The 18580-nt window shown below is 42.1% G+C and overlaps 1 protein-coding gene across 4 annotated transcripts; it reads right to left on the bottom strand.

The window, feature by feature from the left end:
- Positions 1–1500: 1500 nt before the first annotated feature.
- FAM114A2 (family with sequence similarity 114 member A2) lies at positions 1501–18540 on the bottom strand. 4 transcript variants are annotated; one of them, XR_014561661.1, is made up of 15 exons: positions 18401–18540; positions 15854–16062; positions 14454–14553; positions 13960–14055; positions 11298–11410; positions 9356–9490; positions 9013–9171; positions 8406–8529; positions 7104–7183; positions 6109–6237; positions 5762–5901; positions 4690–4762; positions 3878–3931; positions 1938–3212; positions 1501–1819 (listed from the first exon to the last, which is right to left on the bottom strand). XR_014561661.1 is itself a non-coding variant. In XM_083728738.1 (14 exons), exons 2-14 carry the CDS (start codon positions 16046–16048, stop codon positions 3111–3113), a joined length of 1500 nt encoding a protein of 499 aa, XP_083584864.1. In that variant the 5' UTR covers positions 16049–16062; positions 18401–18540; the 3' UTR covers positions 1501–3110. The 4 variants fall into 4 exon arrangements, 2 of the variants coding, with proteins under 2 accessions (XP_083584864.1, XP_083584865.1); XR_014561662.1 differs by lacking the exon at positions 18401–18540 and adding an exon at positions 17373–17495; XM_083728738.1 differs by having other exon boundaries at positions 1501–3212.
- Between the last annotated feature and the right edge of the window lie 40 nt (positions 18541–18580).

Genomic DNA, 18580 nt, shown 5'->3' on the forward strand with positions numbered 1-18580 from the left:
CTTTTACCGAATATGCTGAAGGATGGAAATCTATAACCATTTTTCTTTAGGGGAAAGATACCCTTAGGACCACCTCCTGAGTTAGCAGGAGACCTTTGCAACACCATCCTTACTTAGCCCTGCTCATGCCCTTCCAAAACTGAGAATGAAGCTAGTCTATCATATTTCCTTCCTGCTACTTATATAACTTGACTCCACGCTCATTTAATCTGAATACATTTGGCAGTGCAATTTCCCTCCTACTGTGTCCAAGCAAGGATTTGTTTTTAATTCCTGGAGGCAGCAGGATACTGACCACTCTTCCCTGGGGGTGCAAAACATTTTCTAGTGCTCTATATTTTATTTGAACAAGATTTAACAAGGAAAACTGCTGGAGAGAACACACCATTATTCCATTTGAATAAATACTCTCTCTTTTTTTCTTTATGAGTACAGCAGCAGGAGGGATGGTGCCTGCTAAGCCAGAGCATAATACAATTCCACACAGGAAGAGAAGAAAAATGATTTGATCTTGTTGATGTTTATTCACAACTGCCACGGCAATCTCCTTTCCTTGGCACCGATTTACAGTTCTACTTTTCCTCTGCGGAAGGATAACCATGAAAAAGGAGTAGGTGGGAATGCAGAACTATGTGGAAAGCAGATGGTAGCAATAATTGGATGCTTCACAACAGCAGGAAACAAACAGTAGAGTGCACCAAAGAAATAAATTAGTATTACTGCTACAGAATAGCTAGTTAATAAATAGTCTGAACTTGGAAGAGCAAAGTAGCCCAGTCTGGGACTGGGAAACCCCAGAGGCTGAGAAGATCCCCCAGTTAGAAACATATTTGCTGTATCATGAAGTAAGAGTTTTAGAGACCTGCTGTTGCATGTTCCCACTATTAAAAAAGCAAGAGGAAAACACTCAAAATGTGTTGGGAAATCATGTTCTTAAGTGACTGCAGAATTACATCTAATGTGCAGGGGATGGAGGAGAGAAGAGGGGGTGACAACTAGTTCCTCCCCCCCCTCCTCCTCCTGGTGCCTTGGGAGAAGCCTTATAATTTCTTGAACAACCAGCAAGGCTCATTACACTACAGATCTTGGATGTTGCTTGAAGATTTTTCCATTAAAATTATTAATGCCTCTTGGGAATTGTTCTCCCTTTCCTGCAGTTTAACAATACATCCCCCTTTTTTGTGTTTACAATGAAAAACACAGTTGCTGTGAGTCATGGTTTACGCAGAAGCTGTCAATTTCTGCAAAACTCTCTGTTCACAGGTTCCAGAGTCAGTTTATCAAGCATATATACTCTCATCTCTCTTTATATTTCGAAACGCCGTATGCAGGACTGCCAGACTATGATACATAAGACTGTTACCTGCTACTCCTTTGCAGGATAAAGCACATGTAAGGGAACAAGCTTTAGAGCAGTACCAAGAAGTGTGATTCACCTTTCGCTGACCTATTCTGAAGTAAGCATGCCTGCATCCTACAGACAATGGATAGATAGCCTGGTTTTAATGGAAAACCTTCTCTTTATTGAATCACAGAACAACATTTATTCTCTTTATATAATATAGTGCAGATTTCACAAACATACATATTTAAAATATAGATTCTTTGGTAGAAAAAGAATCTGTCCCAAACAATAGAACATTTATTGAAAGCTGAAAGACGTTTGCCCTGATGTAGCCACCATTTTGAGTGTGCTGCTGCAACGCTGCTTTTCTGAGTAACAGGGTATGCCAGTAGTCAGAGGATTTAGAAATCAGAGCAGTTTGAAGGCTGAAAAAGATACTAAAAATATTACAACAAACCAGGGATAAGCAACATGGTGCCCTCCAGATGTGGTTGGACTGCAACTCCTATCATCTCTATTGGGGATGTTGCCTAACAACATCAAGAGGGCACCATGTTCACTACCCTGGCAATAGACCAATCCTGATAAAGATGGTGAAAAATTCACTCTTAAAATAAGAGAACAGTTGGGGGTTGGACTAGATGACCCTTCCAACTCTACAACTCCATGATACCATTTCTAATGCCTGTATCCAATGCTAGTCCTACTCAGAGTAGACCCATTGAAGTTAATAGATATGTTAACTTAAGTTCATTAATTTCAATGAGTAAGACTTAATTGGATGCAACCCAAGCCTTTTCCCTTACTAGTCAAGCACTCATTTTATTCTCTAAGTGGGGCAAATCATAGCAAGTTGCTTGGTTGGTTAATACAAAAATATTCAGGGTGTTCCTCCCAAACTGCAAGCACAAAGGGGGGGGGGAGGAAAACCTTCCCATAGCCATGCAAGATATAAACAATGCAAAGTAATAATTCTATAAAAATAATTCTGTCCTGAAAGTCTTGGGGCTTTCAAACATTTGCCTAGGCATCTAGGCAGGGATCCCACACTCCTGAATACAATAGCGCAAGAGCATTCAGCCACTTAAGATAGGGCCAAGAGGAACAAAATACAGTCGCCAACTATGTACATTTAGCCTATATTAGCTTTTTATTAGCTAGTTCTCTTTGAGCTACTTTTCATTGATCACTGAAAAGGTAGACATTCCAAGTATATTGGCCAAATCTGGTCTAAGTTTCTGTTCTATCCAAACAAGTAAGCTCAAAGAAACGGTGCCACTTGAAGAGCGATTTTTTTAGAATTCCCAATTTGTCTCTAAGGTTTCATTAATAAAAGAAGCAAGGCTAGGAAGATAAGGGGCTGATCCAGGCCTTTAATGAAATCTCTTTAAAACACTCATACTTGTAGTGTAACCCCATGTTTGTTCACTTGGAAGGAAGTCACACTGTGTCCTATGGAACTTACTCCCGTGTAACTGTGCCCAGTATTGCAACCTTAATGATTCTTTCTCCAGGAACCTCTGGGGAAAAAGCATTAACCGACACAGTGACAAAGCCGCCCCATACTTTGAACTTGCAACGTTGTCTGCACTTTATCCTCCTCGCTAGCCTAGGCAGATAAATGATGGCCATTCAGCAAGTTATTACTGGTCAGTGAAACACAGTCAAAACGTTTGTCTTTTGTTACAAGCTCCTATTATTTTGCTGAACCGGGGAGGTGCCGTTTATGCCAGCTGGGGCACTGCTCTAGGTGCAGAGATTTGATTTATTGCCCTGTTAACTCTGTGCGAGCCTTGATGTGAGAAATCTGTAGAACGGGCAGGAGTAGCTGGAAGGCATCTTGGATGTAAGAGGCACTGTTTGAAGCCTGCAAAGAAGAACATAAAAGGGCAATCACGCTGGGGGGCCCTTTCCATAAAGAGTGCCTGCTAATTCTAGAGGTTAGCATTTGTTCAGCATCTCACAACCACTGCTCCCCAAATCAACCACTTCAATGGAATAATGGGACATTATGCAACAAAAGGCATCTAGGAGAAAGGGCTGAGATATAGCCATGTTCCATCTGGTAGCCTACAAACCATGTTCATTGAAGAGCTATGCCCACCCTCCACCCACTGTCATTTGAGCAGATAGTTCATATACTTTCTACATCTGCAATCCATAAGAGTTTGGGGAGTATTAAAGATTATTTTTGTTCCAAAAATCCAGATTAAAGTTTTACAGCATAACCTCCCGCAGTCTAAATGAGCAGTCAGAAATATTTCTCAACATTTTATCCTCTTCTTGCCACCCAATCAGCACAACAGAAAGATTACACCACACTTAGCTCTTTCTGTAATGAGATTTCAGAAACTAGTTACATAATATGAACCAGATGCTGTAACTTTATGTCAATATTCACACACACACAAGATTTCTCAACTTATTCTTTCTTCACTCCAGTCATCAGCCAGCCCACTTCAGACAAAGTCATAGCCAGTAAAAATATACATTGTTTAACTAGCTAAAATTTTCAAGTACATTGCAACTGACCTCCAAAAACACTCCAGTGATTAAAGGGTTAAGGACATCTGCCTTCTCTTCCACCTGGAAAGATTAGATATTTTAGGTTGCATTACCAAACACAGCACAAAACCTCTTGAATATTATCTGATCTCCAGTCCAAAAATGATTTAAAGATACACTGATTAGATTAGCTGATAATCCATCTCACATTATTTGAAAATGCAGCTCTGATGTATTTCACATCAAAAACATGTTACATACAAAGTAAAGTCAGTTTCTCAGATGAGCTTGCAAAAATTAAAACAACAGCTGTAATACTGGGGCATCACGCTACTTGAGAGAGAGAAAGGTCAGTATGAACCAAGAGTACTGAGGGGGCTACCAGAAATTATGAATAGGAAGTTCATAATATGCAGTCAATGTCAGCCGCCAAAGGAGGGGGGGGGGCATAGAAACCAAGAAGATATCTCTAAAATAAGCATAGTGCAAAATGCACATTTTCCACAGACGTTGCTAAACAACAGTTTGCAAAATACTGTTATCTCATTAAGTCATATTATGAAATTAATGGACTTGAATCCAATGATTTTAGTTGGTCTACTCTATGAGTATAACTAACTAGATTATCACCCTATAGATTTTCCCCCTTCTTTTCTTTTTTTAAAAAACCTTTTAATGAAGAGAGAGTAAAGTAAAGTCTAGAACTGACTGCTGCAGCCACAAGAGACCATAGGCTGCCTCCTCTTTTAAAAAAGCAAAACAAAGGGAAATCCAGCTTTTCAGATGACTGCAGTAAGATCATACCATTGTCCAACAACTCTTTAAACTTGACTTCTTACCCCAGCAGCTGTTAAGCACGTCACGAAGCCTTTAGATACAGCCGATAGTTCTTTGCACAGCACAATGGTCATTCTAAGAAAGAACAAACAGCACACAGTAAACACAAATTGAAAGAAAATTTCCTCCTTGAATGCAATGCTTTTCAATAACTGCTCTTCAAAACCAAAAGTGATTTGATGAATTAACATTCTTTTTGAAAAAAGATATGAAAGAATCAGCCTCCTTCAAGCTTAATTCAAGCCTATATTCAAGAGACAGATGGTGGAGGGAACAGGGGTTTTTCAAATAATCTGTCAGCATCACACTCTTACACTCTGGGGCTGATCTGGACATCACTATTCTGTCTCATCGATCCACCACTTTGGGTGGTGAGATAAGTATAAAGTCCCCTGTGGAGTGAAAACAAGCACATGGCCCCAAAGGAGTGGTGTGATCTCCTGGCTCCACAAGCAAGCAGGAAGACAAGTCAGAACTTTGGCACCTTTGCAGCAGGAACACAACTCCATCTACACCAATGCGCAGGTTGCTACTGATTGGATTTGAAATTATTTTTTGTGTATGTTTCTGCTGTTTATCGCTTCTTGATGCTTTGTGAGAAGCGATTCACAAATGAAATAGATGGAAGTATGAAGCAATCTGCCTCCTCCCTGTTTTCCCCACCCCTAGTTCTGTGCTCCAGACTGCAGCATCCATGGCCGCATTTGATTTTTTAAAATGCAGAGGAAAACAACACATAACCGGGGGCAGTATCCAATGCACTTATTCCATTGGAATAAAAATTTATGCATGCACAAGGGAACTTTCCTCCGCTCCCCAACTCTGCTCTGGAACAGATTAAAGGAGTGCATGGGAGGAGGAAAGGGTGGAAGCTCCATTACACAAGCAAAAATCTTTGCATCAACAGAATGAGTGGTGTGGAGCTACTTTGGATACAGCTCTTGAGTATAGTTTGGCCTAATAGTTCTCTAATATCAAAATCAAGAGAAATGGAACAGTAGTATCAAAGCCAGCAAGAAGGATTCTACTTATCATCTTATACACAGCAGAGTGGCCAAGAGTGATCAACCTTACTGTGAAAGGGCTTTGGCCCGATCTAGGGCTAACACCTCTTGCTCCTGCCCGTGAAGAACCAGAGCTGCAGTTTTGTGGAACGCTTCGATAGAATAAGCTGTCAATTCAGCCAGGCTCCTGATCGCACATGCGTGAACTTCCTGCAGAAGTTAGAAAAAGATGTCAGTCTCTCGTCTTTAAAAAAATAAATAATTATGTTACTTTCCTACCCAATTCCATCCCGCAGGCTTCATGCAGAGATTGTAACTGCAAGCATGAAGCAGCATGCTGTCAGCTATGAGCTTAGATTATATAAGCGCATTGACAGCTAGACAGCAGTGCAATATTCCTTCGGTTAAAATGATCACCTCTACTGATTTTTTATCCTCTTGCTCAGCATCCCCGGAGCCCACTTGCTGGTCTCCTTCGTTCGGCGTTTCTTGTTTTGCAGTTCGCGCACTGAGGCTCTTCGTCAATTCATGAGCGGAGTTCCTTGCCTGTCCGAGAGGAAGCAGAAACACTCCAGCACATCACCAAAAGGAGAGGCAGGACCATCCCAGTCATGCTGCACATGGAGGAAGCACAACTGCCTCTGGAATGAAACTACGCAATGGGGAACATACTTTTGTTGCATTAACACCTGCAGTTGTTCTAACCTAATTGCGACGTGCTGATTTCATATCTGAAGTGGGTTTTGTTCTGTAAGCTCTAGTTTTTTTGCAATTCATGTTTTTCACTTTTCACCATAATCTTTGTTTTTCACAATGCAAGAATTCAATATTTTATTAAACACATAGCCAAAGCAGTACAATGAGTGTAAATGTAAGTGACTTATATAGCACTGAACATGACATGTATAGCATTGAAAATGACATGTACAATTGGAAGTATGCAAAAAAATGTATTCCCTTGGGATACACAGTATACTGGGGAACAATTTTTTTTTCCATTTTCTTTTGCATGAGATTTTTCAACTGTTCTTATATGTTCTTTCAATGCCGATTTCAAATCTGAAATCGATTTCTGTGTATATGCTATCGTTATCTTTCAATTTCCGACTTTTGCCAATATGTCATATTTACACTGGGGATAAGTGGACACTGACACGTTGATCTAGCCTAACCACATGGTAATTAATGTTTTGCACACCTAGTTTTTCTTTATTTTTACAGTTTTGTAACCTAAATATTTATATTTTCCAGATCGGACCATGGCTTCCTCAAGTAGACAAAAATGTGTAAACAAGCCTGATGCCTTTTGTTATGTATGTGGCTGCTACGCACTTCCTCGTCAAAGACGCAATATAACAGCGTTTGTGAGGCGTGCCTAATAGCCTAAAGATGACAAAAAAACACTCACTCACTTGGGTTAGTTTGGCTGGCGTTGTAGAGACTCGTAATTGTGAAAAGAGATCTGTTACTTCCTTTGTGAAGTCTTCCTCCTCTGAAAGTGAGAGATGACAGGTGCTGAATGCTACATCTAATCATCGACATTAAAACTTACTAAGTTGCATTTGAATTTTGCATTTGTACTCATTTCTGTCCTTTTGTATAAATAGCTTTGCTTTACAAATATCTTAAGGTAAAGGTAAAGGGACCCCTGACCATTAGGTCCAGTTGTGACCGACTCTGGGGTTGCGGCGCTCATCTCACTTTACTGGCCGAGGGAGCCAGCGTACAACTTCTGGGTCATGTGGCCAGCATGACTAAGCCGCTTCTGGCAAACCAGAGCAGCGCACGGAAACGCCGTTTACCTTCTCGTCGGAGCGGTACCTATTTATCTACTTGCACTTTGACGTGCTTTCGAATTGCTAGGCTGACAGGAGCAGGGACTGAGCAACAGGAGCTCAACCCCATCACGGGGATTCGAACCGCCGACCTTCTGATCGGCAAGTCCTAGGCTTTTGTGGTTTAACCCACAGCGCCACCCGCGTCTCTTACAAATAACTTAGTCTCCATACAGTGGCGTAGCGTGGGTTGTCAGCACCCGGGGCAAGGCAAGTAATTTGCACCCCCTAACCCGTGGATTTGCGCCCCCAACCCTACCCCCCCCAGATGTTGCGCCCAGCCCCCCTGCACCCCCCACGCTACGCCACTGTCTCCATAAAATCTACCAAGAGGGACAGCCTCCTGCTCGAGAATTTGTATTATAATGGTCTTCTTCCCTTTTAAGTCAGGAATGATGAAGGAGATTATCCTGTGGAGCTTAGCAGTACTTCTCTTGTGCAAGTCCACAAGACTTCTGCTGCAGTTTTTGTGATCCCACTGATCAACTGCAATATCCTTCCTTTAAGCTTTGGATCACAGACTCAAATAGTGAGTGAGTCAGAATATCAGTAATGATTAACCAAGAGCCTGATGTCATAGATAATCCTGCCAAAGGTATTCACTTGAAGAAGCTGGAAGTGCACAGAGTACTCAATTAACAGCCTGTGTTATCTGCATCTCCTGCAAAGCTTCCAGAGAACTGTCCACTGTCAGAAACAGAGTAATGGCAAGATGGACCATTGATAGGACTTAATGGATTGGTTCATATGCTTAGTTTTCCATCTTTCATGTGTTATTGCACCACACTCATAACGGAATGACTGAACTCACCATTCAGTCGTTTTACTTTTTCTATTCAGTCTACTGTTACTTTTGCAAGTGGGAATTCTTGTAATTACCCTTCTTTTCTTCCTCTTCATCATCATAAAATTCAGCCAACGAAAACGCTTCTTTGAGCTGTTCCAATTCAGCCTTCAAAGTATCTAACTCATCTCCAGAGAGGGCACTTATCACCGACTTCACCTGATTTAAAAGGAAAGAAAGCCACAAAGAGAACCGTAAACCCACCAGCCAGAAACGCTTGATATTTGGTGTGAAAAGTTAAGGTGGCAGCACTAATAACAAGCTGACTACGGAAAGCAATTCACTCTTTGAGAAGGGGAGCTCTGTGTTTGGCATATTCCCTCACAGCAGAGAGAGAAGGTGTGTGTGTAAAAATATCAAACTTGCTCTCTACCTCGCAGTGCCATTGATTTTTACCATCAATGGCTCAGTCATTCAGAGCAACAAAGATCGAGAAAGCTCTTATTTTAATAAAAAACACTACACAAGGGGTAAAGAAACAGCAGGGGAGGGCAGGGAGAGGTGTTTTTCCTGCATTTACTGGCTTTCATTTACTGATGCTTGTGTGGAATCTATAAAAGGGCTCATCTGCCAGAGTTTAAAGAAATATTCATTTTTATTCCTCCTCAACTGTAAAAAAAGGAAATTGTTCAGGGCCATTACCTTTGATTCACTCTCTCTGGAAAGCATCTCTAAAGCTTCCAAATGAGAAAGACCCTGAAACTCATCAAAGAGTAGCCCATAATGGGCTTTCTTCTCTGTAGCCATGGAAACCTCAGTAGCTGTCCGCTGTTCTTCTCTCTCCTTTGCCTCTCGCAAGACCTACAAATGGAAAAGTTGAAGCATTAATGCTGGTGGATGTATAGAGAAACACACACAAAGGAAAGGTTCGTCCTGAGATATCTGGGGTTCTGCTGTGAACAGCTCTAGGGACTGATCATTTGCCATTAAGGGAATCCAGGAAGAAGCTACTCTTTGTTGCTGTGTGGAAGCTTGAAGCCAATACCTGAGAAAGTGTGGAATTTCTGATCATCAGGCCTTTTGTTTTCTTAAAACCAGGGTCACCTTCCGCTATCACATCCATGGTCTTCTTACCAATGAATTCTAATGCATCCAAACTTCCACTAATAACAGTCTTCCCCTAAAAGTGGGTCAGGGTAAGGTGGGAAGCAAGAGAAAGAGAATAAACCTTTGATTGATGGAGTTTACTTAATGTGCTGCATTTCCACAATGAGCTGCACCCAAAGAGGCTTACAGCACACATTCAAAACATCAAAATACAGAGCATTGGAAATACAAATATACAAAACACAGAGCATGTCAGTAAATTCAAAAAATTGAAGGAACAGAGATCAAAACTCAAGTCAGAAGTATAAATCACATGATGAGAGCCCTGGGAGTCAAGTGTTCAAAGTGCAGGGTGGGGTTTTGAGTAGTCTTTGGGAAGAATGATAATAGGTGGCAATAAGAAGGAATAACACAGCCTAACACCACTTTATCTTGATTCTGGAACAACCATAAACATGACAAATAATTTTTCAAAAGCATATAATTATATGCTGTAAGAAGTGGATAAGTTTGCACAAACTATATTTCTCATTTTGTTTTACGAACCCAGTGAGACGCATTTTGTCTGCTTATTCCACATTGATCAAAAATAAAAAGTCACATCCACATCATACATTAAAGCACATTCATCACACATCTGAAGCACATGGCTTCCCCCAAAGAATACTGGGAGCTGTAACTTGTTAAAGGTACTGGGAATTGCAGTTCTGTGGGTGGTAAACTACAGTTCCCATAATGCTTTGAGGGAACCCATGCACTTTAAATGTGCATTGAATGTGCTTTAAACGTATGATCTGAATGTGACCAAATAATGCTTTCCAAAAAAAAACCCCAGATGATTAAAAAGCCATATTAGGTTGTATTGACCAGGTATAGGTCCTCCCTGCTATTTTTACACTGAACTCCATGAACTCCATATAGTACATTAAGGTGGAAGGTGACGATATTAAACTAGAAGATTACTATGTGCTGCATTAGTCCAAACCAGGCCACCACCATCTAACACCTTACAGTCTTTTCTCAGGTTAGATTACAAGCCAACCTTGAGAAGCAGGCCCCCCCCCCACTACCCGGCTGCAGCAATGACAAGGATGGATTTTCTCTTCCCCTTTCTTCTTTGTGTTTGAAAGCTGCTAAGGCAACATTCCTCCTGCCATCACTAGAGCCAGCAGGTGGGTAGTTTCTGGCTCAGACTGCAGTGGAAAAAGGCTATTAGGGGAGGAAATATAGGCTACTTCAGAATACCAGCATGTTAGGAATACATCACTTCTCTAAATGAAATAAAGTGTTACAAAGTTCAGCAACATCACTAATGGCTAGCAAAGTCCACAGAATACTACAAATCCAAATCTTTATTGCTTAGCCAAAGGTCCTTACCACCACAAAGCACCATGCAATGTACCTTTTGCTAATGTACTTGTATACTTTCAGGATATTTCACTCCACTCCAATTAAACATCAATTCTAGACTAAGGAATTCACTGAGATAGGCGCCCAGGTCTTAAGCACGCAGCAAGAAATCCTCCTTTATCAAGGAATGCCATTAAGACATTCCAGATTTTACATCTCAAGGATAGAATGCCCACTTCTACTCAGACGCCAATCAAAAACTTTTTCTTAACATATACAGCTGCTAGACAGGTCACAAGCAACTAATTAGCAACCAATAAGTTATGATAATGCATATTACACAACACTACAGAATCATTTGATGATTTAATGAGCCATTGCGCAGCATCAACCAACCGCTTGAATCAAGTTTTCCACTACTCAGAATTCAAAATGAAAGGCAAGCTTCCAACAAACAAATAAATTCAATAAATAAATAAATAATAAAATAAGCTGGTGTTAATTGATATATTGCTTGCAGTCTCACTCACAGTGCTCTGAACAGCAGCAGAGATGGTAGAAAACATTCCAAATGCACCACTAATGGGCGAGGGATTTTCAGTCTCTTCTTTGCCATCACTGCCTTCTTCAGAGTTTTGGATTTCTGAAACAAAGGGAAGGGAATAGGATTTAAGTGGTGTGTGGGCCAAACTTAGCCTGTGAGGGATTTAAATTTGACCTACTAGGCCATTTTCCCCAAAGCGTGCACACCTCTCCACACCTGACATCATTTGTGGTGCCAGGTGTGGAACAAGCAGAGATACAGCAGCTGCCAATGCACAATCAAGCCCCTTAATTGACCCCCCCAATTGTCCATTGGCAAATGAAAGCAGGCTTTGATTTTTCCACCCATCAACTGATGAGCAGTAGAGCCAAAGGCTGCTAGGTCAGGTGAACGAGTTCCCTTGCACTCCTTACTCCTAGGGCTGTGCGTGGTGATTTGAAGTCCCTACTTCAAAGCACCCAATCAGCTGAGATCACTGTGAAGTCAAGTGATTGACAGGTGGTTACCACCACCTACCTGTCTAATTTGATAAGGATCTGGTCAAAGAGCCAAAAAGGTTCTCCACCCTGGTTTAGAACAGAGGTAGGGAGAAATGTAAAAATGTCTGCTGGGCAATTGTTTTACTCTTTTTAATATATGCAATTGTTTCTATGGTATTGTGAAATTGCTGCAAGATGCTTTATAGGAAACGATTCATTAAATAAATAAATAAAAGTCTATACCAAATCTAAGATCTCCCCCCCCCCTCTCTCTCTCTCTCTCTCTCTCTCTCTGAATTGCATAAAATTGATGCTTCTACGAAAAAGAGGCAGCAAATAAGGTCCCAAGCATCTTTTTTAATATATTCATGATAATGCCACATAAAACTCATGCAATATCATAGATGTAGTGCTGACATGGATGTAGAGCATCACAGATGTAGTGCTTAATATCACAAACCTGTTGCCAATCTGATCTTCGTGTGACAAAATCCATAGTTGACTTCAGGTCAGTGATAAAACAGCTACTTGATAGAAATCTAGGAATTCTGAAGTGAGCTGTAGTCTTGTGTTCGACACTTGTGATTAAAAGGCAGTTCAACATTTTGTGACCCATGAGGTCATAATTTGAAAACTGACTTGGATAAGCATGTGTCTTTAAGAAATTACAGATCTTTGCTTTATTTCTGTTTCCCAAATGACGTTTTCTGAATACAGCCAAGTAGTTCTATTTTTATTTTGGGTTAAATCCAAAGCTTGAGTTCATGAGTCACACAGTCCTTGCCATGAGTTCCAAATCTGTTCCAGAGGGTTGGGGGACCCTCAATAATAGAACTGAGGTGTGCATAGGAAGCTGCAGTGGGGATGAGAGGAGGTGAAAGTCCCCTAATGCAAATATTGGATTCTGCCCTCTGCCTCCATGTCTACTTTTACAATTGACATTCTACAATGAAGGAATCCGGTGTTATGGTAACAGTACCATCCTAGGCAAGGACTCAGGTTGCACATAATGCTAAGCCAAACCATGGCTTACTGTGAATGCATCAGTGTGCAAGTACTAACAGTAGAAATAAGGTCTGCTTTGACACCCACACCCACACACCCAGATGGTCTGGCTTAGCGTTACATCCAAATCCATAGCCATGGTTTGTGTCTTTCAGACAAACCACAAGCGGAAAGGCAAGAACAAACCTTGGCTACAGCTAGTCCGGAGCGAGACCAACCACAAGTCTGGATTTGGACATACCAGCAAGCCAGGCCATTGTTGAGCTCCAGCAAGATGAAGATCACAGGAAAAGTGAAGCAGGTTGCAGTTTTTACTGTTAGTACCTGCACACCAACATGCCAATGCTTAGCCATGCTTTGGCTTAGTGCTGCAATGTATCTAGGGCTTGATGCAGAGATATTCATGTGCAAAAGGACAATACCTGAAATCAAAAGAGCTTCTTTAGGTGCAACTCAAGAATCTGGGTAAGGCCAGTGTAGCGTGACACTCCCTTCCCAACCAAAAGCAGACACATATGTCATCATCACAAGCTAACTTGAAAGTCCCCTTGATTTTCAATAGCTTGCTCTTCCTGCTCTTTCAAACAAGTTCAAAGCCCTTTGAGTGCATGGAAATAAAAATAAAGCTAAAAGGACCCCTGACCGTTAAGTCCAGTCATGGATGACTCTGGGGTTGCAGCGCTCATCTTGCTTTACTGGCCGAGGGAGCTGGCGTTTGTCCACAGACAGTTTCCTGGTCATGTGGCCAGCATGACTAAGCCACTTCTGCCAAACCAGAGAAGTGCACAGAAATGCCATTTACCTTCCCGCCGGAGTGGTACCTATTTATCTACTTGCACGTTGATGTGCTTTTGAACTGCTAGGTTGGCAGGAAATAGTAATGCAATTATTTGGATCCCAGCCAACCTATGCCAGTAGTTTCACATGCAATAAGCTGTAGCTCCCATTCCTTTGTGTATGTCTTGGATAAAAGGAAGCAAGGGAAGCTGAGACTTATGAAGAGCCTCACAACCTGTAAGTAAACTAGTGACAGCAAAATAGCAGCTTCTATGGAAATATATAACAGATTCCCTTGTACAAGAAGTAATAGCGTTAAAACAACAACATCCATCATAGTACCACACGTGGTAAACTTCAAATAGTATATTTTTAATAGAAACCAACCTTCCCCAACATCTTTAGCCTCAGAAGATAATTCAGTAGGGCTGGGGATCCCAAGGGATGTCTCTGCTTTTTCAATGACATTTGAGATTCCGTGACCTAAAGAAAGCAGAGATGTTACTTTAGTCCAAAGGAAAAATGAATTACTTCACCAAGCAAGCAGAGGCCAGTCAGCAGGATGAATTGCTTCAGGCAGTATGCTGCATTTGAAAAGCATAATGAATTGCCCAATCAAGCCAGTAGCTTAATATTTCCCTCTTTTTCCTCTCTGTTTAAGAGACAGCACACACTGCAACCTTTCAACTTCTGTGCTGCTGCTTACATTTTTACCATGTTTAATCTGCCACTAATTAATTTTCTTCTGTTGTTTTCTATATAGAACATTTTGCACTTGTCACTTTTAACTTCTAAAGGTAAAAAAGAAAAAGAAAAGCAATTTCGAGCAGACCCAATTTATTTGATTTGGATTGCATAGCTTAGGTTTCGGGGAGCCTCACCTACGGTAGCCACTGTAGCAGAAGCAGTCGAGAGCAATGATTTTCCCCAGCTCCCCCAGTAACCCCATCCTGTCTGCGACTCTTCCACGGAACTGGAACTCTGGGGAAGAAATGAAAGCACATTGCCAACTGTACTATTGAAATTAAACATCCGGTTTAACCAAAATTCATTTCCAGACAGGAACTTTTATTTTTATTTATCATTCAGGAATTTTTATAGCAACACAAGAGTCTTGAACCTTGCCATATGGGCATCCAGTATATATGTTTTAAAGAGGTGTCACATGCTGTTGGCCATCTGCCCCCATCAGCAGTCTAGCTGCTGCATTCTGCACTAACTACATACCAGTGCATGGTCTACAGTGGCCAGGTTATCCCAATCCAGACATGGCAAACCAGGCAAAGCCGGTAAAAGGCACATGCCCTCAAAATATGCTCTAGGGCAGTGGTTCCCAACCTTTTTTTGGCCATGCCCCACCTAAGCAACTCTAAATCCTGATTGCCGCCCCCCCCCACCCCATGACATATAATTCTTATTTTTCAAAACGTGAAGGAAGCCTAAAAGGCCATTAACTACTAATAAGACATCCTGGAATGTCCCCCTTAAAAATAAAATTGCCCCCCTGTGGGGCATGTGCCCCACGTTAGCAACGTTAGGGGGGTTGGGTACCATCCAGAGCAGATTGTGGGTGTGTATGGGGAGGAGAGAAAGGTGAAGTCTCATTACATTAGCAGGAACCCGTTCATGCAATCTTACGATTCCACCATATATTGTTTTATTAAATAATTTTTAAAAACAATGAATTAATTAAAGCAAAAATTAAGCAAAGGATGCAGGTCATTGCTTGTACAGTGGTACCTTGGGTTACATATGCTTCAGGTTCAATATGCTTCAGGCTCCATTAGCTAAAGTGGCTCTTAAGGTTAAGAACAGTTTCAGGTTAAGAACCGACCTCTGGAACGAATTAAGTACGTAACCAGAGGTACCACTGTATCCCTTTTGACAGGTTCCGTCTTCCTTAAAGCACTCAAGTTTGTCTCAGCCTTTGCAGACTGTCACAGTTCCAACAGAGTAAGCTAGCAAAATCAACAAGAGGCATTTGCCACTGTGCTGTTCACTGCTACATCCATCCACATCTTCTTAGCCCATCATAAGTTACACAAGTCTGACTCCTGCTTTCCCTATGTCTCAAACAGGTCCAACAAGATGAATGTTAACAATGCACCTCACTATTTAGCACACAGGACAAATGTAGAACACAGATATCCACATCTCACAGTTCCACACTTCATTCAAAGGGATCTTCTTGGCCCCCAAATCCTGCTAGGGAATGTATATTAAAATGTGAATGTTGTTGGGGTAAATGAGAATTTACTGATAGCAGGCTTAGCACCAATACCTGTACATTCTGACCCAGTGGCTGTTGTGCAATACTGGGCTCAGAGATTTTCGCTTCAGGCCTTTTCCGTGTCATAGCCACAAGCTCAGCTTCCCCTCCATTACTCTCAGTGGGTTCTGCCTCCTCTGTCTTCCGAACATTTTCCTCTAGTTCATGAGCAACTTCATTCAAGGGTTCATTATCCTTTTGGGACATGACCACAGCATACCCTAGATTTATAAAGAATTATTGTTAAAACACATACAAGAAGTTTAAAAAGATAAACGGCATTTTTTCAGGAATAAACTTAACTGGAATATTTTCCAGTGGCCTACATAGGTTGCGGAGTAATTTAACATGTTTGGATCATACTGTATATACTTTTGGTGTCAATCTACACTCCTTACAAAAAAAATAATCCTAGTATGTGTTTCCCTAGTAAGGACAGTCGTGGGAATGTGGGAGTTAATTATATTTTTTAAGTGTCCTAATTTGATTGGCATTGTACCCATTCATTATGATACTAATTCTATGAGACAATGCATTTTGAAAACAAAGTGTTTTCCATAGAAAAATATAGCAGTTCAAAACTTCCCACCATTGCTCACTACTAGTCCCAGCGTATAGGGGATCTAAAATCCAGGTTATGTCCAGTTGTGAAATTCTACATAATGAAATTCCATGGCCCAGTTAGTACAGTAGCTACTCAAAACATTTTTCTTAAGATTGTTGTGCATTTCAAGATGTATTCTATAGAGAAGAAAAATATATTAAATGTTTTCCCTACTCATACCTACATCTACATTTTTAAAAATGCACTTGCTCTAATAGGGACCACCACTTGGACTTGAAGTATCCTCCCATTCACCAATGGCTCTTTAATCCAGCAAAAACTTCCATAAACAGAAGGCAAGGAGCAATTTTTTGCCTCTTTCGCTCTGAAGATTCCTGTGCCTCTCCCCCCTGTCTGTTCTAGAGGGCTGACTGGTGGGGCAGAGGTCTTCAGGAGACAGGAACTGATACACACGTCACTCCACTCCCGTTTTTCTTCACGAAAGCCTCTGCTGTATCAAACATGACAATGCTTGTCATAGAAAGTCAGCTATGTCTTGCTGGTCCTGATTGTGAAGATCACACAATACTGACAGACAGAAAAAACATCAGTGTGTGTGTGTGTCCTAACAACATCGGGGAGCATTGCCCAATATCGTGGGGGAAAATAAAAGATGACCATACCATATTCTCTCCCTCTCTCATACACACACTTCACATATGAAGAACCACAAATATGTCTCTTCCTCTCTCTGTCCATGTGCATGACACAGGGCAGACAGCCCATTTGTTCTTCTTGGGTCATATCACTTACCCCCCAAGTGACCTGTCAGCCTTCTATTACAGTTTAACATTACTGAATGACATCAGTGTGTTCAGTTGCATACAACACTGTTGTGAATAATAAAAATGAAGGGAGGAAAACTGGCTTTATTCAGGGTGGGGGTAACAGGCAGCAGCTAAAATAGCCTTCTGCTTAAACACTAGCCTGGTAGCTTTGTTGTTGTTTAGTTGTTTAGTCGTGTCCAACTCTTCGTGACCCCATGGACCAGAGCACGCCAGGCCCTCCTGTCTTCCACTGCCTCCCGCAGTTTGGTCAAACTCATAGCCTGGTAGCTAGTAGTAGCTATATAGGTGGCAAGAAACGACATAGAGGCAAGTGCATTGAATACCATATGGGTGAGTGAGGGAGCTGTTGGAGGAGGAACTCTGCACCTAGTATAGAAACCAGGAAAGCTGCCTTCTCATCCCCTCTGGTGTCTAGCACAGAAACACAAGATGCTGCTACAGGAAGGCTAGAGATCTCTGCCCCTCCTTGGGCAACACCCAGCAGACTCCTAAAAAAAACTCCTTTTCTTGGCAGGCCGCTAACTTTCATGCGTTATTTGCAAGGCTAGGCTAAACGTGAATATAAAAGGACTTTCTAAGAGCTATGTCTTAGGACCATTAAAAACAAAGCAAAACAAAAGTTGTTGTTTTTTTAAAAAAAGTACAATTGTTGCCGGAAAGCGGCGGACAGCAAGTACTGGAAATGCAGCATCTGTTGATACTGTAAAAGATCAACCTGAGGCTACAGCTGGCAAACAAAGCGAGAGGTTGCTTTCTCCACACTTAAGAGAAAACACCCGCTTTATGGAGCTGCTTTCAAATGGAGAACGGTGTGGGTGGGTCAGTGGGGGGAGAGAAGAGGGACCCCAAAACCCGCAGCGCCCCTGGAAACCCGTAAGTGGGTCAGGGATTTCGCACCGGGGCTCTCGCTCCTCGCTCCCGCGGATGCTCAACAGGCAGGCCCTGCTTCAAGAGGTCGGGACGGGGAAAGCCCCATCACAGGGAGGGACCCCAACAGAGAGACCTTCCTATCCCTGAAGGGGAAGCCTGACCCTGCCCTTTCGTTTGGGGGACGGTGACAGGCGCCCTCCGCCCCCAATCATCTCCTGCGAAGGTTTTGGCCAAGCATTCCTGCTGCTCCCCAGGGCGGCGTTGCAGGGACACGTAGAAGAGAGTCGCGCAACTTACAGGCAACACAAACAAACCACCGGGCAACTCGCGGTCCTCCGCCTCGTCGGTTTCCACCCGCCAGAGGCCTTCCCCGTCCCCACCGCAGCCACGTCTCAGAAAGTCAAGCACACGCGCCGCTCCCCCAGCACAAACACCGACGGACGGTCCTCCGAACCATAGAGGCGGCAGGAAAGAACG

The sequence above is a fragment of the Podarcis gaigeae genome (assembly GCF_964106915.1).
Source record: "Podarcis gaigeae genome assembly, chromosome: 2".
Classification (NCBI taxonomy): domain Eukaryota; kingdom Metazoa; phylum Chordata; class Lepidosauria; order Squamata; family Lacertidae; genus Podarcis; species Podarcis gaigeae.